Source organism: Telmatherina bonti (assembly GCF_933228915.1).
Source record: "Telmatherina bonti genome assembly, chromosome: 1".
In the NCBI taxonomy this organism is placed as follows: domain Eukaryota; kingdom Metazoa; phylum Chordata; class Actinopteri; order Atheriniformes; family Telmatherinidae; genus Telmatherina; species Telmatherina bonti.
The window spans coordinates 23,508,318-23,533,565 of record NC_136619.1 but is presented as its reverse complement, the minus strand read 5'-3'; the positions used below and the strand labels follow the sequence as shown (position 1 = coordinate 23,533,565).

At 39.9% G+C, this 25,248-nt stretch overlaps 1 protein-coding gene across 1 annotated transcript; it reads left to right on the top strand.

Annotated features, from left to right (window-relative positions):
* Window positions 1-1,117: 1,117 nt before the first annotated feature.
* Window positions 1,118-24,676, top strand: fes (FES proto-oncogene, tyrosine kinase; the record flags this gene model as incomplete). Its single annotated transcript, XM_079242746.1, has 17 exons — window positions 1,118-1,342; window positions 2,510-2,683; window positions 6,838-6,934; window positions 7,085-7,268; window positions 13,708-13,845; window positions 13,943-14,062; window positions 14,225-14,347; window positions 16,653-16,848; window positions 18,130-18,210; window positions 18,982-19,191; window positions 19,599-19,721; window positions 19,940-19,993; window positions 21,036-21,327; window positions 21,416-21,539; window positions 23,999-24,156; window positions 24,259-24,381; window positions 24,543-24,676. The coding sequence occupies 17 exons, from the start codon at window positions 1,118-1,120 to the stop codon at window positions 24,674-24,676; spliced, it is 2,556 nt and encodes an 851-aa protein (XP_079098872.1).
* Between the last annotated feature and the right edge of the window lie 572 nt (window positions 24,677-25,248).

Genomic DNA, 25,248 nt, shown 5'->3' with positions numbered 1-25,248 from the left:
AAGATAACATCAACTCAAGATGTTTGTCTGATTTGAATCTAAACGCAGTTTTTTAGAAGATCATCACACCCAACCTTCAAAAATGGACTCCAGTATGTTTGTTTTTAAGTTATGAGAATGAACTAAGCTTATTAGACTAAGTGATCTCATCTTAAATATAATCTCAAACTAATCTTAGATAACTTAGATTAGATTGCTGTTGCTTTTACAAGTTCAGCTGAAATAGTATTAATTGAACTATTAAAGACAAAGGAGACAAATTATACCTCTTGTGGATTTTTACTCTTCTGGACATGTTGAGGTTCTTTTCTAGTAAGACGCAGTGATGACAGAAGTACTAAAAATGGAATATAAGACAGCTGTGATAAAACTGTAAGTATTTTGTTGTGAAGATTAATGACATCATTGCATTTGGAAATGGAGTAAAATCATTGATCACAACCGCCTGTCTTGGAACAGGTGTCCATCCTTTACATACCCATCTATGTGTTTTTTTTCCCTGTTTTTGTTATTTATAATTTCTTTCTAAACTAAATTAAAAACACAAAGAAGATATTTATATTATTGGTCCAATGGCCTTAATAGTGACTTTAGTCTAATTTTAAGTATTGAAGAAATAAAGTATTAAGAATGAAAAGCAAAGCAGGAGAGAGGTTAACAGCTGAATGCGTGCCAGAGCTCAGCAGCAACTCAACCTTTTTAGCATCTGATGTTTGCGTTGGATACAGCAAAGATTACAAAAAAGGAAAAAAAAATGTCTTGATAACATATTTAGATTATAAACAAATTTTGAGCTGTCTCCTCCTGAAGCAGCATCATGATATATACATAACACATTTGGTTTCAAGCGTTATCTTGTGTCTGTAGTTGCTCATGATTTGAAAGTATAACCACATTTAAACCAACATAAGGAAGTGCTGCCTCGCATGAGCCGCTTCATACTTTTTGCTCACAGGGAAGTGAAACCTCTCTATGGCCACAGAGAGACAGATACTCTTGGCCATTGGAGCAGCTGCTTCAGCTCTCCACTCTGCTTCTGCTCCACTCGTGAGAGCATGCAGTGGGATTTACTGCTGACAACAAATCACTAGCAGAAGGAAAGAGTTATAATCCAGAGATGGGTTTTGGGGAGGAATTGCAGTATCCACAGGCGCATGCAGCAGTCATGCGGCTGCTGGACTCAGAGCTTCATCTGATGGAGGTCATGAAGAAGTGGATGGGTCAGCGAGCCAAGAGCGAGCGGGATTTTTCAGTGCAGCTACACCACATGACTGCTTTGGTGGAGAAGATGGAAAAACCTCAGAGCAGTGCAGGACTAGATTACATCAGTCAGCTGAACAAGGTGAGATTCTTTATGCACCTAAATCATCTGATAGGATTCACTGATTATCAGCCTGTGGAAGATAGTCACAGTATGACCCACTCAGTCATTCAACTCACTACTCATTTGTTTCCAGCTAATATACAACTGAACCTGCAGTAGGGTATTCCTTCAAAAACTTATTTCAATTAGATAATGTGCAAAAGACCAACCTGAAACATCTGATAAAGTAGTGCAATGTAAAGTAAGGAAGAAGTAGTTTTGGATTCAATTCTTTCAACGCAAACATCTACGGCCGCACAAAAAGAGCACACAGGACAGAAAAGCAGGTCAGATATTTCTAAGCAAAACTCCAGGTACAGAAAAGAAGTCATTATGTGCAAAGAACAAAATATAATGTGTGAAATGAGCCCAAAGCATCCCAAATGCAATCTATCAAAGCAGGTTTCTTATAGGTGTACTGACCCACTTCTTTCCATTTACCCAGATATTTAAATTTTGAATGTGTTTCCATCCAACGAAGATGGCACTTTATGAGGAGGGAACTGGCAGTATTCTGCAAGGTCTCTTTAAATTTTTAATCTGTACGGCTTTCAGATCTACGGAAAACCTGATCAGCACATTTACATGGATAATTCAAATTTCCAAGGACGTAGAAAATGTTGCAACAGATGTAAGAGATTGACCAAAGACTTACAAGAATGAGGATATAATACTTTGCCTTTATGGTTTGTTAAACACGTTGAGCAAAGGCTGTGAAAAAAAGGTGGTTTTATAAATGTGGATAAAAAGATGAGGGAGTGTTTTAGTTCAATGTTCTTTTCAATGTTTTTTTTTTGTTTTTATTATTATCCACAGAACAGCTTTTGTGCTCTTAATCTGACTTTTATCTAGTCTTAAAGGTGCAATAATCTCAGGTTTAGAGTTTCAAACATATATTTTTTGTATTATTAACTGTTCCCTTTACTGCTTTTTGTCTGCTTTTCTTCTGCACTTCTTTTAATGTAAATGTATCTTTAAGTTTGAACTTTAAGCGCGTGTTCGCACAAAAAAATCCTATGTAAAAACACATACAAATGACAACAAATCTGAGTCTAACATCTGAACTCTAAAGAGAGACAAACTCCAGCAGGAGTTGGACATATTTCCTTTATAGTGATATCCCTGATATTTATCTTTGTGTGCCAGTCCTGGGGAGTGCTGGTCTCACAGACAGAGTCCCTGAGTCAGCTGATGAAGAGGCGCTCCGAAGATCTGCAGGATGGTCCAATCAGCAAGCTGACGCTACTCATCAGAGACAAGCAGCAACTCCGCAAAACATACTCAGATCACTGGAACCATCTGAGACAAGAGCTCAACAAGGTGTGAGGCAAATGACTCACTTATTATCATACAGATTGTTGGTACTTACCATCGGGGAGTGAGGGGGGGAAGAGGTTTGCATTGTTTCTATAAGTGTGGCCATAATGCAATGTCCTCACAGATTAGGTCACAAAACACATACGAATGACCCCCAGACTTACACACACATGGAAAGGCAAGTAGGTCACTCGTCACAGAATAAAAAGTGCAGATTATTTATTATAATGATTCTTACTTTTGTTTTAACAATGTTTCTATAGTTGGCAGTGCTAACACATCCCTGCAAATTTGCTTCGTTCTTGTTCTTCTTGTTGTACTGATTATTAATGTCTACGTAGGTTCACTTATTTTAAGTTACATATCAGATTTGTACAACTTTTTTGATTTCTGAAGTTTTTATTTTAAAAAAATCAACACCTCTTTGGACATTTTTCATTTCAGTTAGAATTTTTCTTGTTTTTATTTTGCCGATCCAAAGAAAGGTAGTTTTATAGACAGCCCAACACCCATTAGAAAGATCAAGCTTAAATATGATTTCTAAATCCCTCACTTGTTAATTTTCTCTCTCTCTTCTTTATATATATATATATATATATATATATATATATATATATATATATTTTTTTTTTTTTTTATGTGTAAAAATTTGGTTATATAAGGCAGGAATGTCCCATTTAGTTACAAGATTTCATGTCACAGTGACATGCAGATGAGATCTGTAGTGGCCGTGTTAGAAATAGACACATAATGAAACAAGATTTAACAGACTGGAATGAAAGCAAAATACATTTTGATGATATCTTTGAACGCAGACGGCCCTGCAGGGTTTTTATTATCAATTACATTGAGCAAATGAGGTGTACACTGTCATAGAGCCAGACAGGGTTGCTGCTGAACCATTGTCAGGCAGTTTTTATATCAAAGTGATCTCACTCGTCAGTGAGATTTGTGAGCATCACACTGTAATCCTACACTACATAGATTTTTTTGCCATGATTAAAGCAGCAACAGCAACAACAGAGTCAGAGATGCTATCAAGGAGTGTTGACTTGCTGCTGCCAGCAATACAACAAAGGTCAGATCATTTCCTCATATCTTGTGTCTCATGTTTCATGTTCCTCTGCAGCGAAACATAACAGATCTGCTGTCAGCTTCCTGTCTGAGCCGTGTCGTGTTTGCACTTTGTCCACACAGTTAACACCCTTCATCCACACCTACATTATTTCCAGCTATATTCGTCCTATAAAAATGTGCAGGAGTGTGTGTGCATGGTTATTTTAACAGGGGAAGTTGGGTTATAAAGTTAAAAGGTTTTTATTTTGTTAATGAATCTATCATTGTTGAAGGAAAACCTAAATAACTACTATTACTACCTTAAAGATGACATGCAGGATTCCCCAAGATAAGCTTTAGGATTTCTACCTTTTATACTTACTGAATGTGCAGGTCATGGACCATGGCTTATGAGTACAGCAAGTCTTCTTTATGATGCTTCTGGGTGGTGAGGGTTACTCTCGGGGGTTATCTTGGCTTTGCCATTGAATATCTTGTTCACAGTATTAAGAATAATTTTACAATGCAGCCCTTTCACTCCATTTGTAACACATATAGACATCACCATAACTGGGTCTATAAGAACAGAACATACAATTCAATTCAATTCAATTCAATTCAATTCAATTCAATTCAATTCAATTCAATTCAATTCAATTCAACTTTATTTATATAGCGTCAAATCACGGCAATGCCATCTCAAGACGCTTTACAGACAGAGGGGAAAACATAATGAAGGCCAATTCATAATAGCCTATATAAGGAAACCAACAGATTGAGTTGAGTCCAACTCAATCTCCCATCCTGAGCAAGCACACTGGCAACAGTGGGAAGGAAAAAACTCCCTTTTAACAGGAAGGAAACCTCCGGCAGAACCCGGCTCAGGACAGGCAGCCATCTGCCTCTGCTGTGTGGGGGGAAGAGGACAGAAAGACAACAGACAACAGGAACTGCTACTCCCGGCCAGGGAGACCTGCTGAGACAGGAGACATACCGTACATGTTAATGATGCAACACTGTTATGGGGGGGGTTAAAGAAAGAGATAAAGAGAAAAAGAAAGAAGCTCAGTGTATCAGGAAATGTCCCTCAGCAGTCTAAACCTATAGCAGCATAACTAAGGGATGCTAACCATCCCTAGCTATAGGACTTATCAAAAAGATAAGTCTTCAGCCTAGTCTTAAAGGTGGGGAGGGTGTCTGCTTCCCTAACACTAACTGGGAGCTTATTCCATAAGAGAGGGGCCTGATAACCAAAGGCTCTGCCTCCTGCTCGGCTCTTTGAGACTCTAGGAACCACAAGTAAGCCTGCAGTCTGCGAACAAAGTACTCTGCTTGGTATATAAGGAACAATGAGGTCTTTGATATATAGTGGTGCCTGGTTGTGGAGGGCTTTATATGTAAGGAGAAGGATTTTAAATTATATTCTAGATTCAACAGGCAGCCAATGAAGAGAGGCTAAAACTGGAGAAATATGATCTCTCATGCTGGTTCTGGTCAGGACTCTGGCTGCAGAATTCTGGATCAGCTGAAGGCTTTCCAGGGCATATTTAGGACAGCCCAGTAATAGAGAGTTACAGTAATCTAGTCTCGAAGTAACAAAAGCGTGAACTAGTTTTTCTGCATCACTCTGAGACAGAATGTCCCTAATTTTGGCTATATTACGTAAATGAAAGAAGGCTGTTTTAGTAACCTGCTTAATATGTGGCCCAAAGGACAGGTCAGGGTCAAATATTACTCCAAGGTTTCTCACTGTAGCACTGGAAGCTAAAGTAATGCCATCCAGGTTCATTACAAAACCGGAAAATTTAGCTCTGAGTTTTTCAGATCCAACGAGAATTACTTCAGTCTTATCTGAGTTTAAGAGGAGAAAATTTCTAGACATCCAAGTCTTTATGTCTATGAGACAATTTTGTAGCCTATTGGGCTGATTTGTTTAATCTGGTTTAAAGGATAAGTATAGTTGAGTATCATCTGCATAACAATGAAAGTTTATTCCATGCTGTCTAATAATTTTGCCTAAAGGGAGCATATATAGCGTGAAGAGTATTGGTCCAAATACAGAAACTTGAGGAACTCCATGACTTACTGTAGTTTGGGAGGAGGACTTGTCATTTACATGAACAAACTGAAGTCTATCAGATAAATATGATTTAAACCAGCTTAACGCTGTACCTGTAATTCCAATCACCTGTTCTAGTCTTTGTAACAGAATGTTATGATCGACTGTATCAAATGCAGCACTAAGATCAAGCAAGATAAGTACGGACACAAGTCCTTTGTCTGAAGCCATAAGAAGGTCATTAGTAACTTTCACCAATGCTGTCTCAGTGCTATGATGAGCTCTAAATCCTGACTGAAACTCCTCGCATAAATTATTTCTGCTCAGGTGGGCATGTAGCTGAGGGGAAACTATTTTCTCCAGAATTTTGGACATAAACGGGAGGTTAGATATAGGTCTATAATTTGCTATCACCTCTGGATCCAGAGATTGCTTTTTAAGTAAAGGCTTGATTACAGCAGTTTTAAATGATTGTGGTACATATCCTGTCACTAAAGACATATTGATAAGATTTAGTAGTGATGTATTAATTAAAGGGAAAATGTCCTTAAAGAGGCTCGTTGGGAGAGGGTCTAAGATGCAGGTGGATGGTTTAGATGAAGCTATTATTTTAGTTAATTCAGAGGGTTGGACAGGACAGAAACTATTTAGACACAAGTCAGATCCTGGTTCTAAGGATGCTTCGGAGACCACAACAGGCTCAACATTATAGGTAGAAGGAAGAGTATTGTGAATTTAATCTCTAATAGTGTCAATTTTATTCCTGAAAAAATACATGAAATCATCACAGCTAAGTGAGAAAGGAATACATGGCTCCACAGCGCTCCGGCTCCTAGTAAGCCTAGCTACAGTGCTGAAAAGAAACCAAGGGTTGTTTTTGTTTTCCTCTATCAATTACTACCATTGCTTTAAAGTTGTTTCTGCTGACTTTCAAAACATGATCACTAATCTATAAACCAGAACAGATATTTGTTTGGAGATGCATAAAAAAAGGGATCAGATTTGTTTTACCACATCTTTATAATTTTCTGTCCTCCTCCAGGTAACTCACACCGAGCTGGAGAAGCTGAAGAGCAGTTACAGACAGGCAGTGAAAGACACAGCTCAGGCCAAGAGGAAGTACCATGAGACCAGTAAAGGTGGGAACTCCTGATCATTTACTTCTTGGAGCAGAACTGGTTTGACATTGTTGCCACTGTGTGTTTTTTCTTCCTGTTTTCTAAGTGAAGCTGGTAGGCGCCTCATTGTTATTTTATGATGTGTTGGCATCTTCCTGTTTGTGTGTGCAGATAAAGACAGAGACAAGAACAAAGAGCGTTACATAAAGGCTACACTGAAACTCTATGAGCTCCATAATGAGTATGTCCTGTCGGTGCGAGCTGCTCAAGTTTATCATCAGCACCACTACAGTCAGATCCAGCCTGCCTTGCTCAGCGCCCTGCAGACTCTGCAGCAGGAGATGGTGCTCATACTGTAAGATTAACCTTAACACAGCATGTGTGAATGTTTTTCTATCACAGCAAGGGCAAACAGCAGAGGTTTTAAGGTTTAATACTTGTTTTTATGGATTGAAGATTAAAATGTGGTAATGTTTGGGTTTAGGCAATGTATTCACTTATGATGGTTAAGGTTAAAGTATGAGGCAATGGAGTGCATTGTGTTGATGGGGACATATAAACAAGCTGCTTTGTGTGTGAATGTGTGTTTACTGCAAGAAAATGAGAGACACATTAAGAATGACAACTAATCCTCATTCACATACAGTCAGGATATGTAGCCTAGTGGAGCATAACAGTGTGCTTTGTTAAAACTTGATTTGTATTCAGTCTCACATAGAGAAGAGCCACACACAGAAATACAGGTTATTTAATCATACCACAGTAGGAATGTTTGCCCCTTTTTCCACACCTTGACAATTCTTTGCAAATTTTTCGATAATTTTCTGCGAAACATTTATGAAGCTGTGTGCAGTTTATTAGTTTTGCCTTTAAAAAAATCCTAAAATCCTAATATATCTTAATGTATCCTAAAATAAATTGTTGGCAAATAATAATTTATCACACAAAACTGATCAGAACAAGGGTATATGTGAAATAAAATAGTGGAATATATGTTTGTCAGACAAAAGCAAGAACATAGATGTTTGAAATCAACTGGTTTACAAACAGGACTGGCTTCTTGGTAGTTGAGGTTGATGCATATTTGGCTTCAGGCTTACTTAACACATGGTTTGAGGCAAAAACATTTAAAAAAAAGAAAGAAAAAAAAATACAGTTTTGATTTGCAGTAGTTGGTGTTGTCTTGAATTCCTGGTTTGGAAAACTATACCCAAAGTGGATGTAATCCTTGAACTCATATCTCCCAGATGACCCAGTCCTATTTCAGCCCTTGCCCGCATCATTTATGCGCATTTAGGCCAAGGGAATTTATATCCAGAGCCATTCTGGGATAGATAGGAAAAAGTAACTGAGCTGCACTTCAAAATTTTCAGAGGCACATTCACAAGTGTGATGATCAACAACAAACAGTTGTTCATACATTGCCTGGCCAAAAACAGAAATCACCACCAAAACAAAGGCGACAGTTAACTATAATTACACGATCCATTCATTGTTATGATAAGTTTCTGTAATGTCACAAGATTAATTTATGTCTAGTATTGAATTTTTTTTTTTTTACCAACATCTTGTACTGATGATGGCAGAGTCCAACAACTACACAAAGCGTTCTCCAGAACATCCCAAAGATTGGTTCAGGTCTGGACTCTGTGATGGCCAACCCATGTGTGAAAATGATGCTGTGTGTGTATAAGAATCACTCTTTCACTGGCATTGATTTCACCAAATGTTGAAGTGATAGCTGATCACTGTCAGTCAGGATTTTTCTAACCAGATACTTCTCTGGATGATGATGATTCCCTACTGTCCTTTAATGCCTTTGACAGTTCTTAATCCAATGTAAATTCTTTTTGCAATCTCCTTTGATGTTTTCTCTGCTCATTGCATCAGTTGTATTAAAAAAAAAGATCTGAAAAATAATGACCCATGCAGTAAACATACAATAAATTGGCTTATACCTATTAGTTAAATCCAGGTAGGAACTTTTTTTTTTAACCAGGCAGTGTAAAATCAACACACACTTCAATCAAGTGATCACATTATGTGAATATGAGTTGTTTATTTATCACGTATGCAACTAAAAAGCTAGATAGGCTAACTTGCATCAACAAGATTTGTTTCTATTTCACAAAATCTTAAATCCTCATAAAGGCTACTCCATACCAAAAAGTGATCCACCCGCATTTCAAAGTATCCATTCATCTTGTGTCGCTTATCTGGGGTCGGGTCGCTAGGGTAGCAGCCTAAGCAGAGAAACCTGGACTTCCCTTTCCCCAGCCATTTGCCAGTTCTGCTGGGGGGGTTGACAAGGTGTTCCCAGGCCAGCCGAGAGATATAATCCCTCCAGCGTGTCCTGGGTCTTCCACGGAGTCACTTCCCAAAGGGACGGAGCTGACGGAGTCCGCATTACTGAAGATATCGCACCCATCCGTCTGTTAGTCTCATGCTCCATCTTTCCCTCACTTGTGAACAAGACCTCAACACATTTAAACTACTCCACTTGAGGCAGGACTCACTCCCGACCCGGAGGGGGCAAACCACCCTATTCTGCCTGTGGACCATGGTGTCAGATTTGGGGGCGCTGATTCCCATCCCAGCCGCTTCACATTCGGCTGCGAATCGCTCAAGCGAGAGCTGGAGCTCACGGTCAGATGAAGCCAACAGGACCACGACATCCACAAAAAGCAGAGACCCAATCCTGAGGCCACCAAGTTGGATCCCCTCAACACCTCGGCTGTGCCTAGAAATTCTGTCCATATAAGTTATGAACAGAATTGATAAAAGGCAGCCTTGGCGGAGTCCAACCCTTACTGGAAACTAATCCGACTCACTACCGGCAATGCAAATCAAGCTCTGACACCTGTCATACAGGGACCAGACAAGGTTGTTCGGTACCCCATACTCCCGGAGTACTGGAGCACTGGAGCCTCTGGGGGACACAGTCGAATGCCTTCTCCAGGTCCACAAAGCACATGTAGACAGGTTGGCCAAACTCCCATGCCCCCTCCAGGACCCCAAAGAGGGTATAGAGCTGTTCCACAGTTCCGCGATCAGGACGAAAACCACACTGCTCCTCCTCAATCCGAGATTTGACTACCCAACAAACCTTCCTCTCCAGGACCTCCAAATAGACCTTACCAGAGAGGCTGAGGAGTGTGATTCTCCTGTAATTGGAGCACACCCTCTGGTCCCCCTTCTTAAAAAGGAGGCCAGCCACCCCAGTCTGCCACTCCAGCGGCACTGTCCCCGATGTCCATGTGATGCTACAGAGGCGTGTCAGCCAGGACAGCCCCACAGCATCCAGAGCCTCAAACTCCGGGTGTATCTCATCCACCCTGGGGCCTTGGAGCCAAGGAGCTTTTTAACCACCTCAGCGACTTCAGCCCCAGAGATAGGAGAGTCCACCCCTGAATCCCCCAGTTCTGCTTCCTCATCGGAAGACATGTTGATAAGATTGAGGAGGTCTTCGAAGTATTCCTTTCACCAACCCACAACGTCCCGAGTTGAGGTCAGCAGCTCACCATCTCCACTGTACACAGTATTGACGGAGCACTGATTCCCCCTCCTGAGTCACCGGATAGTGGACCAGAATCGTCTCGAATATGTCCGGAAGTCTTTTTCCATGCCCTCACTGAACTCCTCTCAAGCCCGAATTTTTGCCTTGGCGACAGCTGAAGCCGCATGCCGCTTAGCCTGTTGGTACCCATCAGCTGCCTCCAGAGTCCCACTGGCCAAGAAGGTACGATAGAACTCCTTCTCAGTTTTATGGCATCCATCACTGCTGGTGTTCACCAACGAGTTCAGGGATTACCACCACGACAGGCACCAACGACTTTATGATCACAGCTCCGGCCGGCCGGCTCAACAATAGAGGCACGGAACATAGCCCATTCGGACACCCCCGCCTCACTAGGGACATATTTGAAGCTCTGCTGAAGGTGGGAGTTGAAGCTCGCTCTGACGGGGGACTCAGCCTGTCATTCCCAGAAGACCCTCACAACACGTTTGGGCCTGCCAGATCTGACCGGCTTCCTCCCCCACCATCTGAGCCAACTCACCACGTGATTAGTTGACAGCTCCACCCCCCTCTTCACTCGAGTGTCCAAGGCATGTGGCTGCAGGTCCAATGATTCGACTACAAAATCGATCATCAAACTGTGGTCCAGGGAGTCCTGATGCCAGGTGTACATATGGACACTCTTATGTTCGAACATGGTGTTCACTATGGACAATCCATGATGAGCACAGAAGTCCAATAACAAAACACCATTTGGGTTTGGGGGGGGGGGGGGGGGGGGGGGCATGCCTCCCAATCACTCCCAGGTCTCACTGTCGTTGCCCACATGAGCATTTAAGTCCCCCAGCAGAACAATGGAGTCCCCAGAAGGAGCACCCTTCAACACTCCCTCCAAGGACTCCAGATAGGGTGGGTACTCTGAACTGCTGTTCGATGCATAAGCACAGGCAACAGTCAGAACCCATCCCCCCATCCGAAGGCGAAGGGAAACTACCCTTTCGTCCACCGGGGTAAACCCCAACATGCAGGCACCAAGCCGAGGGCTAGTGAGAATGCCCACAGCTGCTTGGTGCCTCTCACCAGGAATAACTCTAGAGTGGAAGAAGGTCCAGCCCCTCTCGAGGGTACTGGTTCCAGAGCCCAAGTCATGCATCAAGGTGAGTCCAGATATATATAGCCGGAAGCGCTCAACCTCGCGGACAAGCTCAGGCTCCTTCCCCACCAGAGAGGTGACATTCCATGCCCCTAGAGTCAGTTTCTGCAGCCAGGGATCGGATGCCAAGGTCCCCGCCTCTTGCTGCCGCCCAACTCACATTGCACCTGATCCCTACGGCTCCTCCCGCAGATGGTGAGCCGATGGGAGGTGGGGCCCATGCAACCCTTTCGGGCTGAGCCCGACCAGTCCCCACAGGCAAAGACCCAGCCACCAGAAGATTACTCTTGTGCCCCACCCCCAGGCCTGGCTCCAGAGGGGGGCCTCGGTGACCCGCGTCCGGGCAAGGGAACATTTCCGCCCATGGTCGTAGTCATCATTGAGGTCTTTGAGCCGCACTTAGTCTAGTCCCTCTCTTAGACACCTGTTTGCCATGGGTGACCCTATGGGCATAAAGCCCCCCGACAACATTGCTGCTAGGATTACAAAGTATTAAAGATGTTTTTGTTCACGTTATTACTTTGGTATTTTCTTTGGTGGCAAAAATGCTCTCAGGTTTGATAGAGCACATTGCAGGTGCTAAATTAATATATTCACATTTTTTTACCTCCCAAAACATGCAAAATAGTATGTAAACACCCTACATTTCATATTTATTGATGCAGACTACTAAGTGGATGTAGACAAGTTATTTTGCACCGTAAAAGATGCAAACCTCAGTGTACGCTGTTAGTTAATCAGTTTGTACTTTTTTCTTTGTCTTTTTTTCTGTTTGTAGTGAGTTTTCACTTTTTTTAAGCAAACAAAAACCTTTAGATCAGGGCGTATGTGTGCAAAACAGACAAAATAGCTGCGGTGTCTTTTCTGTGGTGCAAAATCAAAAGAAAAAGGTGACAAGGAGCTGCAGCTTCTAAACTGGAATCCAGAACAATACAAACACAATATGAGAAGCCAAAAACAAACAAACAAACAAAAAACACTGACAGTTACAGTGAGGCTTGTTCCGATAACTCCTTCATGCTGCTGTCTTCTTGCCTTCGCCTCTCAGGCTGCATGGGAGCAGGACTTATTTGCACTGAGAGGGACTGAAGGAGGACATTTTTAAATTGTACAAATTGTAAATTATAAATAGGTCCAAACTTGGTTTTGGAGGATCAGACCATTAATGAGGCATGACCAGTTCCTATTAAGTAGATTGTGATTTCAGTAGTTCCTGATGGACAAATCCTTTCCAAACACAAGAATGCATTCGGCAATTTTAGTGAGACTGTAGTCAAAGAGAAAAATATGTCGCCTTATGAAAATTTAGATTTTTACAAACTCAGCATGGCATCAAATCCAGAATGACCATTGGCCAGCAGGTTTCAAAGAAAACACAAAATGTCTCTTTTTCTCTCAAATAATGTTTGTGATATTATTTGGTTAAAAATGGCAAATAGTCATTTTAAAACTATAACCTTTGAGCTATTTTTTAGTTTTAAACAACTAGTTTTATCTTCCCTTGTCTTTCAAGGGGTGTATCATCAGAGATACAGCTACAGTACAAATGGGACACAATCTGTGGGTTATAACTCCTGGAGCACATTAGAATACAGTGTGATGTGTTATGATACCATGCATGCTGATGCAGTAGAATATTGTGCTTCCCTTGGGGAAATTTGGTTCTGATTTACAAAAGATTAATAATCGGACAATAATCCACTCAAAACACATAAACCAGACAGCAGAACATGTTGCACAAAACACTTACTGATGAAAAAAAGTCCAAAATGGAGAAGAACAATGAAATTAAATGAGCAATACAACCTTGAGAAACATATTACACATCCAATCTGGCCTTCTGAGACATTTTAAAAAATTTAAATGGAAAAACAGAAATGGTTCAGTTTGCATTTGACAGCTCCATCAGGTGGAAGTGAATTGGGATGTGTGATTGTAAAAGTGTGTGATGGATTAGTGTAGATCTCAAAGCTAAGGTATTATTGAAAGCTGGCTATCATCAAAAGTCTGGAAATGATATTATGCTCTGAAAAAGAGAGAGTTATGTGATGTATCAGTGACTTAGGTTTACATCCCCATCCACATGTGCCTGTCATATTGAATCTGCCCTGATTTTTGTTTTAGAAAGGAGATCCTGCAGGAGTACTTTGACATCTCCACCCTCCTCCATCATGAAGTGATGCGCATCCACAGGGAGTTGTCGTCAGCTCTTACATCCATCGATCCTGAAAGAGAATATGAGAACTTTGTCCATCAGAACCGGTAGACAAATGGAAAACTTTCCCTTCAGCAACATCGCAATCATGAACCTTAACCTTGCACAGAGAATACATTGTGGATTTTATGTTTGTGATTGTAGGTCTGTGGGAGAGAATCCTCCTTCTGTAGATTTTGATTGTAGCCTCCTGGAGGACGCTGAGGATCTGAAATCCAAAGAAATTGAACTGAATGACCTTACGCTTGAGAAAATCCAGCACAAGTGAGAACAACCAATGCAATCTCTATGTGATGACAAAACTCCAATTTCCTTTTCTTTTTTTCTCAACTACTTCCTTTTTAGCTTTATAACTTCTGTCTCCCATGTACTTTTATCCTCATTAAGTTTTTTTCCTCACATGATTTGTCTGACTTCTTCTATCAGACTGACTGCGATTGAGGAAGAGCTGCTGAACCTTGCTCGGTCCCTGGGCTCGCAGCAGACTTCAGTGGAGCAGCTGGAGCTAGAACTGGAGGAGGAGAAGGAAGGAGTCAAAAAGGGCCAGAGGTGAGCAGGGCACAGATACCAGGAGTGCTGTGGAGATGTGTTAAAAGGCTGCAAGGAGAGTTTAAAGTAAAAACTGCAAAGATAAATTACTGAAGTTTGCTTCTGCAGGCAGTCTTTCGTTATAGGAGAGTTCCGTATGCTGTTGGCTGTGCAACAACTAATAACCAGTGTGGTCTCAGGGGGCAGCCAGAGCCTTATTAATTATAATACAATAATATGTTCAGAGTTATGGAGCTCAATCCATTCATTTGTCTTGGCTGATGAGGCCGTCTGGAGGTGTTAGAGATTTATGGTCCCATGCGAGAGATTGAGTTATTAACAACTTTCTGAAGGACAAGTGGGAACAATGTGTTTATGCGCAAAAAGTTGACTATTATTAAGGGCACCTGCGATGCACATATGGCAGTAGTGATGTTAGTGAAGTGAGTGGAGGTCACTCTGCCCTTTGGTTTGTGTTTTGCAAAGAACATTTCATAAATCAGCATGAAAAGCAGTATACAGCTGACCTGGTGGTGACCTCTTGTAGCTGTGAGACTGTTTCCATGGTCCCTCTCGCCAGTAAATCAGAAATCGGTGTAATTGATATGGCTATTTATAGTTTGATTAAGTGTAATTAATTATGAATCATTTATTAATCAATTATTAATTATATCTGTCAAAATGGAGATGTTTCTAACAGTCCAAAGAAATCAAACTATCATAAAAAGGTAAATATTCATTATACATTTCAGAAGATGAAATTAGCAACGTTCGATGCATTTGCTCATTAAATTTGCTCATTACCGAAGAATGTAATCGTCATTCAGAACGATGCTGGTCATGCTTTTGTCAGTCTATTCATGGGGTTATGTCCAGTCCAATTAATGGGACTTTTGAGTGATTTTCTTCTGTTTGGCTGCTTCCCATTTTCTGCATCAGTATTTCCTTTCTTTGTCTCTGTGCTCAACAAAATGGGTTTGTGTCAAAAAGAAGGTGCAACATATCCAGGTTATTTTTGCTGATATGGTTTTACCTAGCCTGCACAGTGGTCAGCAGTGTGGCCACACAGCAAGAAGGTTGATGATTTGAGTCTCGGCTGAGGGAGGTTGAAATTGCAGCCTTTCTGTGGGACTTTTGCATGTTGCCCTCGTGTATGTGTGGGTTCTCTCCAGGTACTCCAGCTTTCTCCCACTCTCCAAAGACATGGTGTTAGGTTAATTGGTTACTCTAAATTGCCCCTATGAGTGAGTGTGAATGGTTGTTTGTCTCTGTATGTTGGTCCTGCAATGGACTGGCGACCTGTCCAGGGAGTACGCTGCCTCTCGCCCAATGATGGGATTGCTGGGATAGGCTCCAGCTTCCCGCGACTCTGAACTGGACCAAGTGTTTAAGAAAATAGATGGATGGAGGGTTTTAACTAACCTTTGCAATGGAGATCTTGCTAAGCGATACTATTAACTATCAACCATGTAAGTCAAGCCATGTTTTCTAATGCATGTTCTTACAATATGCGTGGAGTTGGCATCATTTTTCTAATCAAAACCATATTCCAAGCAGACAAACACATAAAGGAAAGATGACAAAAGCAGAAAAAAAAATAATGCTGTCTGTTTAAATGTGTAAGTTATCACATGCACAGTGCACAGTGATCTAGATATGAAGTTCTACAATTGTATATTTCATTAAATGCAGTGCTGTTGCATGCTTAAAGTGTCAGATGTTGGCTGTTATTTTTCTTTTTACCAAATATAAATAAAGAAGAGAATTCTGCAGTCAGTGGTATCATTACATATAAATGTTAAATTGTTTTCATTCAAGCTCTAAGAGGATTATAATAATTGCTTAAATGTATTATCGGTAGTCTGTGTTTGTGTGTGTGTGTGTGTTTGTCTTTGTTTTGACCCTGTGATGAGCTGATGTCATGTTCAGAATGTAACCTTCCCCTTAGCTTGACTTTGTAGCCAGCCTTCGTGATGTTCTCTCAAATAATTTGTGCTTAACTGCAGTTACTGGATGAAAAATCACAGAATTTGAGCTACCAGTGTTTCAAGTTCATTGCATTGTCTCTTCTCATTGGCACATTTAGATTACAGTACACATCATGCACATAGGGATGTATTGGTTGTTGAATATGAATAAAGTTGTTGTTCGATAAGTGTTTGAATCAGCTGCATAACTGCAAACCCACATAAGCAATTAACTGATGCTTATGTGTTGCTTTTCTTATTTATATCTCTTGCATTTACTTACTCGTGCGACTTTGTCTTACAGTGTAAAATGCTGATGTTGTGTGAATTTCCTGACATATTGCGCCTCTTTTCTCCAGGGTCTACCAGTTCAGCAAGAGACATGCAATGGAGGAGTGCAGACAGCAAGTTGCTCTGTCTCAGGGCATAAAAGCAAAGCTGGAGGTTCAGAGACTTCTTCTGAAGGAGAAACTGGACCAGCTGGGGTCCAGAGAACCCCCCACTGCTCTAAAACTGGACTTAGACACTGTCTCACTTTCATCTTGCACAGGCAATGTATGTTTTCCCTGCTGGAAGCTGCTTTTGTTTTCTCTTAGCAGTGAGGTGTATAATGAGGCTCTGCATTGTATGTGAACTCTTAACACAAGTCATGCTAAGTTTAAAATGCTCAAACTTGTATTTGTTACTTGATTTTATCAAACTTAAGCACATCAGTCAAGTTTACATTTTGTTTTCCTTGGGGGGGGGGAATAGGGGTTCTAATCTACTTTGGCTGTAAATGAACAAAAAATAACATATAAGCAGAAAACCCACAATATCATGTTGCTATGACTACCTGATTTAATTATATGACTGATTATAAACTTATGAATGAGTTAAGGTGCCAGCACCAGATGTTTGATCACAATCATGAATCTGAGGTGACAGTCGTAGAATGAGACTGTTGTTTATTTATCCAGAGTCTGCAAATGAATTTAGATTTATTCTTGTTTTTTTTGTTTTTTTTATTATTACTGGGATGTTTTAAAAAATAAACATACACAGGAGTAAGTGTGGATGAGGAAACAGCAACAAGAAAACAGCAATGTTTCCATCTAATGATTTTGAAGGAAAAAAATTTCGTAAGGTCAAAGCACAAGCTTTCGTGCTTTCATCATGCTGCAGTGTCTGCTGACACACGTTTAATAGCAACACTTGCCAGGAAAACCAGAACTTAGAGAGAGAAGACACCACCCTTACTATCTACTTTGTCAGCAGGCAGTGTTTTCATACATTTTGATTTCTTATCTGTTTAGAGCAGGCTCGGTTTTCAACATAAGTTACCATGGCAACCATGCTACTTATTACCTTATTGAGAAGTACCAACCTTTGTGACACTAAATTAAATTTGAAGTCACCTTACAAAGACAGAGACCCTGCTGTTCAGTGGATACACTAATAGGTTTTCTTGTGCCTTTAGAATCAGAGCACTGAGTAAAACGTTATGATCTCTACTTTGTCTGAAGGAAGCTCTACAGCACGCCAACACAACACCTGGATTTTGTCAACATTGTGTATTATAATTTCCCTCTGTGTTTAACCCCCTTATCAGGCACTCAATGAAATACCTTAAAATTAGAATTCTTAATTTAAAATTGTCCTTCTTGTATGTACCAAGACCTGCTTTTTGTTGTTACATTTTTTTCTTTTTTAAAATGTTTTATGGTGAAAATGAAAGAAAACAAAATGATCAAAAAATAGTCACTTGCCTGATAAAAGGTTAAGAAAGCATAATTTATTTTTATGTTCCTTTTATTATTACAGACCAACACTGTGTTCTCTGGCTCTTTTCTCCAAAACCACAATCCAGCTTCTGCCAAACAGCTCATGGACGGGCTTGTTAACAACCTGAGCAGCCTATTTAAACCTAAATCTGAGGTAGGCGGTAAATAGTACTGTAGCCCAAAGACAATAACTGCACAAAGAACCATAAAAATAGAGAGTTTGGAGTACTACAAACTGTTGGAAATGTATTACATATTGTAGAGGAAATAATACTTGTTTCCCCTGAAGGACAAGGCCTCTGTTCTCCTTTCTGGTCAACTCTAAGCTTCATCTCTCACCTGTTTTTTCAGACAAATCTCAAACAATAAAATATGTGGTTTATAAATGGTGGAGGTTTAGAAAACTTCCTCATGCTCTCATGATGGAAGCTTGTGAGGTTAATCACAAGCTTCCATCATGTTGGTCACTTCAAAATTCTGCCTGGCTAAAATGTTATTTTTCTCATGCAGCTGATTTACATTTAATGGCTGTTGACAGAAAGTGTGATGACCAAGCTTCACACTGTCTATCAACAGGAAAAGGGCGTGTGCAGTCATCCTGACAGCTTTTAATCATAAGCATGACTGTGTGCATACTCTAAAAGGTTATTCTGAGCAAATATTTCATAGTAATGGGCTGTACCTCTGGCATAAATTATTTGCTATTTTTGGAGGAGCTACTTCTTCCCATGTTGCTCCCATCACTGTGGTACCCTGGAGACATCCAACGTGGTGTGTTTAGACTTTCAAGTTTTTCAGACTCCTTTGAAGTGTTTCCAAATAATCTTATCAAAATCACACTAAAATCCACCCTATAGTTCTCTGTTGTTTTGTTATTCTTGTCACATTTGATAAAGATCTAATTTTCCTCTCCCCCTGCCTCCAGGTTCTTTCTTTTCTCACCCCTGTACAAGATGTGGATCGTCCTCTGGGGCAGCAGGACTGGTACCACGGAGCCATTCCCCGACTGGAAGTCCAGCAGTTATTGAGGAATGACGGAGACTTTTTGGTCCGGAAGAGCCAAGAGAAACAGGGTTATGTGCTCTCTGTGCAATGGGATGGATCCTGCAAACATTTCCTCATCCAGAACACAAATGTAAGTTAATCTGCTGCATGGAGCAGAACACCTTTTTAAAGGAAAAATCTTCATTTTGCAGTCTTACGTCATTTATTTCATAGTCAGTGCTTGAATGTATTTTCAAAGACGCATGCAACTTTCCATAATTAAAAGAGCAAAAAAAAAAAAAAAAAAAAAAAAAAAAATTTTCTCAGATTTATTTATAGCCGGCGATTAAGAAATTTGAGTGCAGCTGTCCTCAAGCTGGGGGGATTTGCTGCAAATTAAACACAAGTTGCACACAAGAACACAAGACTACATCTATTCTAGATTATAACAAAAAATATTTTATACAAAATAATTCAGTCAAATGTAAAAAAAATTCTTTCCCTGTTTGCACACACACCAGCTCACCTCTGTAAATGCTTTTCAATGCGTGTCAGTAGAATTTGTATCGTCTGGATGGAGAAGGCTTCTACAGCATTCCTCTGCTGATCCATCATCTGCAATCGTCACGACAACATATCACCAAGAAGTCGGAAGTTGTCCTGAAGAAACCTATACTGAAGGTAATGCTGTGAACATCTGCACACATGCGCTGAGTCCAAATTGACCCTCCTAATCTAATTTTGTCTCCACTTAAACTAACATGGTGGTTTCCTGTGAGTCACAGACCCTCAACGAAAACATGTCACTTTAACTTCTTGTGTTAAAACACATCTTGCTGGTCTCGCAGTTTAAAGCAGCACTACTGTGTGGGTTCATGTTTTGCTTTTGACCTCTGTAGGACAAATGGGTCTTGGAACATGATGACGTTATCCTAGGACCTCTCATTGGACGGGTAAGTATTGTTAACATTTCTTGACCGAAATGCATTGATTAGATGAGTAAAAGTGAAAAGTTTATTTCAATTCAGTTTCTTTTTAGAGGCTACAAGAGATGTGGGAAAATCCTTTTGTCTGAAATTGGTGTGTGGTGTCATCTTCTAAAGTTGCTGTTTGCTCTGAAGCAGACTTCCCTCTTTGTGTTGTAGTCACTCTGGAAGGTGGCTGTTTGGTGTTACAATGATGTGAAACAGAATTTTCACATGAGCTACACAGCAGAGGAACTATTTATGTTGTAATCATTACTTGAAATAGTTTTAGGGGTTTACAGGCAAGTTAGTTACATGAATGGGCATAAAAAGGGAATCCAAGAGAGAGAGAAATAAAGATTCTGAAAGGACCATTTTGTAGAAAACTAATTAAATGATTTAAGAATGATTTGTATGATAATGTGAGCATATATGGTAAATAATAATAAGATGCTAAAGGTCCAGAGAGTCTGAATAGATGTGTGTATGAAAAAAAAAGTGTTGGGAAGTTCCTGCATATGGTCAGTAATATCGCTGAATAGAACTTTCTGTAAATGCTGAAGTCCACCGCAACTGCAAATGCAAAACGCTAGCAAAAACAGAGAAGAAAAAAAAGAAAGTTCTGTTAGGGAGCTGGAGTAAAAAACTTTCACTTTCAAAGTTACTGCAGCACGCCTGCTGAGTTTTACAGGCAGACTTTTTATATGTTTCTGGCATCAAATTCAGAATTAGTGTATTTTTCGACAAACAAATATGTTTCAGTCTTAACTTGTATCTTTTATTAGAATATTTTTAATTGAAGATGTGTACCTTAAGTAATTTAAAATCATTTGCTTTTTTTAAAATTGTCATTTTATAAAGCATTTCAACTTATGTGGACACATGGTACATTAGAAAGCACCACATATAGTTCAGTTTGAGTAATTAAGGAATAAACTGTTAATCTGCTGGTTTAGGTTTGTTATTTGCTTCATCAGGAAATGAAGTATAAAAAAGTTTAACAAAATTCATGTTAGCTTTCAATCTACAGGGTAACTTTGGAGAGGTGTACAGTGGTCATTTACGCTCTGATAACACTCCTGTAGCTGTGAAATCCTGTAAAGAAAACCTGGCCCCAGAGCACAAGAGTAAGTTCCTGATGGAAGCCAGGTTAGTATGCATGCACCTACAGACATGCAGAAACAAGCACACTCAGTCTACAGTAACTCGCTTTATTTACTGGTGCAGGATCCTGAAGCAGTACGACCATCCCAACATTGTAAAGCTCATTGGAGTGTGCACGCAGAAACAGCCCATCTACATCCTCATGGAGTTAATTCAAGGTACACAGTTTATTCCCTCAGCATCCCTCATTTATTGGACCCAGGAATTTCTTGTAATACACCCACTTTTTTCTCTTCACTTTTCAAGGTGGTGATTTTCTCTCCTTCTTACGCACTGAGGGTCACAGTCTGACACCTAAGATGTTGGTCAAAATGACAGAAAATGTTGCAGCGGGCATGGAGTACCTGGAGAGCAAGAAGTGTATCCACAGGTTGGTCTCAATGCTCTTTTCTAATCATTAACTAAAAGCAACCATGTCATGATTTCAAACGGAAGTCAGAGACACAGCATCAGTGACTCTGCAAAAGAAAATCAACACAGTTAAAGCCACTTTTAGGTTTTACTCAGTCTGTAGATTTTGTAGCAACTGTCTAATCAAGTGTACTTATATATGTTCAGATATGTTGAAGTAATCTGCAAAAAAATAAAAAATAAAAAAATAAAGCCAAAAGATTCTGCACAGCAATTTTAGTTCAAACAATCTTTAACACTGACATGAAGCAAAATACAGCAGCACCAACTCTGACTGGTAATTTGTAAGTTCAGTGGTTTCTTATCTTAACTCTTGGAAACAGTCAAGTTTGGCTTTGATCATCAAATAAGCTTTGCTCTGGAAACTTGGATCTTCCTGCTGGTTGTGAAAATTTCATGGGACTTGCTGTAATCTTCCTGCACGCAGAAGATTCTTTCAGAGCAGCTATGATTTCACTGACTACATGGTTTGAACTGGTTTCAGAGGCTATGTGACTGAGGAGGGCATAACATGGCTTACAACATGTTATTTTCATTGGTCTTCTCAATGTTCTTGTTTTTCTTCTTATACAGTGTAAAGAGTCTGTCATTGTCTTGCTACATGACAAAATTGGGACATATTAAATAATTTATCAAAAGCTATGGCATGACACAAGAAGATCATGTTATATCAATGTTTTCATTAATAGTTGTAAAGATTACAATTTTTGCCTGTAGCAAAAACAACCCTGAAGCATTAGTATTCATTCTTAAATATATCTGATAACAAGCAAAAACACAAAGTTTAACTCAGCTGTTTGTGACGCCATGTGCATTCAGTATGGATACTGATATTTGAAGGTGGTATCTATACAGAAACTCCTCTGTTTACGCTCCAGCTTTGAGATGTCATCAGTCAGTTTTTACAGACACAGTAGTTGACAGACCGGAAATTGTTTTATGTCTAAAGTTGCTTTAGATTAAAACTAATTTAAGAAATATAAAGTTCCATTGATAGCCTTCACTGGAAACTGATTATTCTAAACATTTTTAATGCAATTTCCACCTGAGCAAATGCAGCATGTATGGAGGTGGATTAATTACCAAGCCTTCCATAAAACATCAGTCACTTTGTTCCTGTCATGGAACTGATTACTGCACTTTCTAACTGTATGTTGAAGCTGCAGAAAAAAAACAGGAACAAATAGTTTACCAGAATTAAGGCTGTTGAGTGCACTTCTATCTACCTACCAGCCTTATTAACTACAGTGAAAAAGAGCTCCGTTTTAAAGTCAATGCTGCAGTATAATACATTATTAAGGCATCTTACTTTGTCCAAAGACATTTGAAATACAGGCAAATAGACAGCTGAACTATTTGAGCAGACACAACTTAAAACACAACAAATTAGTAAAAACAGAAAAAAATGAACAAAGCCACAAATGTCGAAATACTGAACAGACCACAGAAAAGAAAGAGGAATTGCAAAATTTACATTTAGGAAGCTTATGGACAAGTTATTTCGGTTTTATTCAATGTTAAAAAAAACAGCTGTGTCCATGTCTCTTTCTACAAACTGCTGGTAGATTGAATGTTCATTGCTCAATGACCTGAGGCAGCCGCCAGTGTGAGAAATAGTCCACTTGATATGGCACTAAACCAGTCAGAGCATTATAAAACTTTTTATACTGCTTGTAAAATACTTTTTAAGTCAGCTGTAAGCTAAAAAAAAAAAAAAAAAAAAAGAGAGCGAGAACAGATGCTGAAATGGAGGAGATGAGACCCTGCATATCCCAAACTAATCAAAAAGTCTGCTCACAAACCCAACTGCAGGCGCACAAACACAACCTCAAAGACTGTGGACTTGTGAACAGGAGGATGTAAAGATCAAACATGGATGGAGTTTTTCTTTTTATTTAGTATTGCATTTTCTCAAGGCTTATATTAAAAGAAAGAAGAAATTGCTGACATGTAAAAATATATAATTGAGCCCCCATCCCCTCTTCCCACTTTTCTGCAGAAATTCTTTAGAAACAGCCTGAAAAGAAAAATATGTGAAAGATTTTGAGCCGTTTAATGGGCTCTGTGAATGGGAAGCTTTGAATGAGGCATCAATGAAGGTTGTAAGGGCTCGGAGGAGATGAGGAGGAGGAGGAGGTTGTGATATCCGGCTCATTACAGGAGAGCTGTACAGTTCACCCAGTGGGGACAGATCAGAGCAGGCTGCTGGTAGCTGCTCATCCTCTAATACTGCATGTCAAAATGAACTGGCATGCAACACCAGAGACATGACAACAACGCCTGTTCTTTCACTCCTTTCAGTGCCGTCTGTTCTTTAAAGAACAGTTATTTTTTTCCCATGTAAACATCATTTTGTATATAAAAAGAGACAACCTTTCTACACATCATCTCTTACATAATTTTCTGCCTTTTTTAAAGGGATCTTGCAGCAAGAAACTGCTTGGTTGCAGAGCACAACGTGGTGAAGATCAGTGACTTTGGGATGTCCCGTCAGAAAGATGATGGTGTCTACTCTGCAGAGGGTGGTCTCAGACAGATTCCTGTCAAATGGACAGCTCCTGAAGCTTTGAACTATGGTAGGCCACTTCTCCCTCTGCTGTAATGTCACAACCTGCTTCACTCTGCAAGTAGTCTGTTCGAAACCAAACATGTTCCTTTGCCAATGCTGCCCTCTGCAGGTCGTTATACCACACAGAGTGACGTCTGGAGCTTTGGGATCTTACTGTGGGAGACTTTCTCTATGGGAATGACGCCATACACAAGCATGACCAACCAACAGACACGAGATGAGGTGGAAAAAGGTAACTAAACATGTGAGCAACCTGAAGATGAAGTATCAAATTGTTCAAGTCCAGATGAGGAGAATTGATTCTGACACATATTTCCATTTATTTACTTATTTGTATTTCTTTTTGCTGTGCTCAGACCATTAGCATGTATGACTGTGTGTGATGTGTTGCAGGATACCGCATGTCTGCTCCACATGGCTGCCCAGTGGAAATCTCAAGGATCATGAGCAGCTGCTGGCAGTACGACCCCAGAAACAGACCGTCTTTCAAGACACTTCGTGCTGAGCTCAATGCCATACACATCTAAATTACCCAGTGGATTATAACTCTTAATCCGACATATTTTTCTTTAATTCGCTTGTTTGTTTGTGGTTTTTTTCTTTGATAATTGTTTCAAATCCAGTATGAACCCTTAAAACAAAACTCCAATGTCAAACAAGAAGTAATAAATCCACAGTTAATATTTATTTTTACACATTTTGTGTTAAAAAATGAACTGGAAAGATGTTTTTTGGTTGTTTAATATGTTAGTGGACCAACTGATGGCAGCACTATCTTCCTGTCTGTTGCTCTTTTAAAGTTGTTGTTGTTGTTGTTGTTTTACCCTGAGAGGGGAATGTGAAGCTGTACAAGGCTGTGAACTATTCACTTTTTTCACTTTTGTTTTCTAGCACTGTATAGTGAGGTGCCTTGTATTTATCAAAACACTTGAGAGTTAAATATAGAGTTAATTACTGCTCATGATCTTGTTTCTTTTTCCTCTGCTAGTATTTAACAACCTCCTCATACAGACTGTCAGCGATGAAGAAATGACTGATGGAATGAATGAATGAATGAATGAATGAATGAATGAATGAATGAACGAATGAATAAATAAAT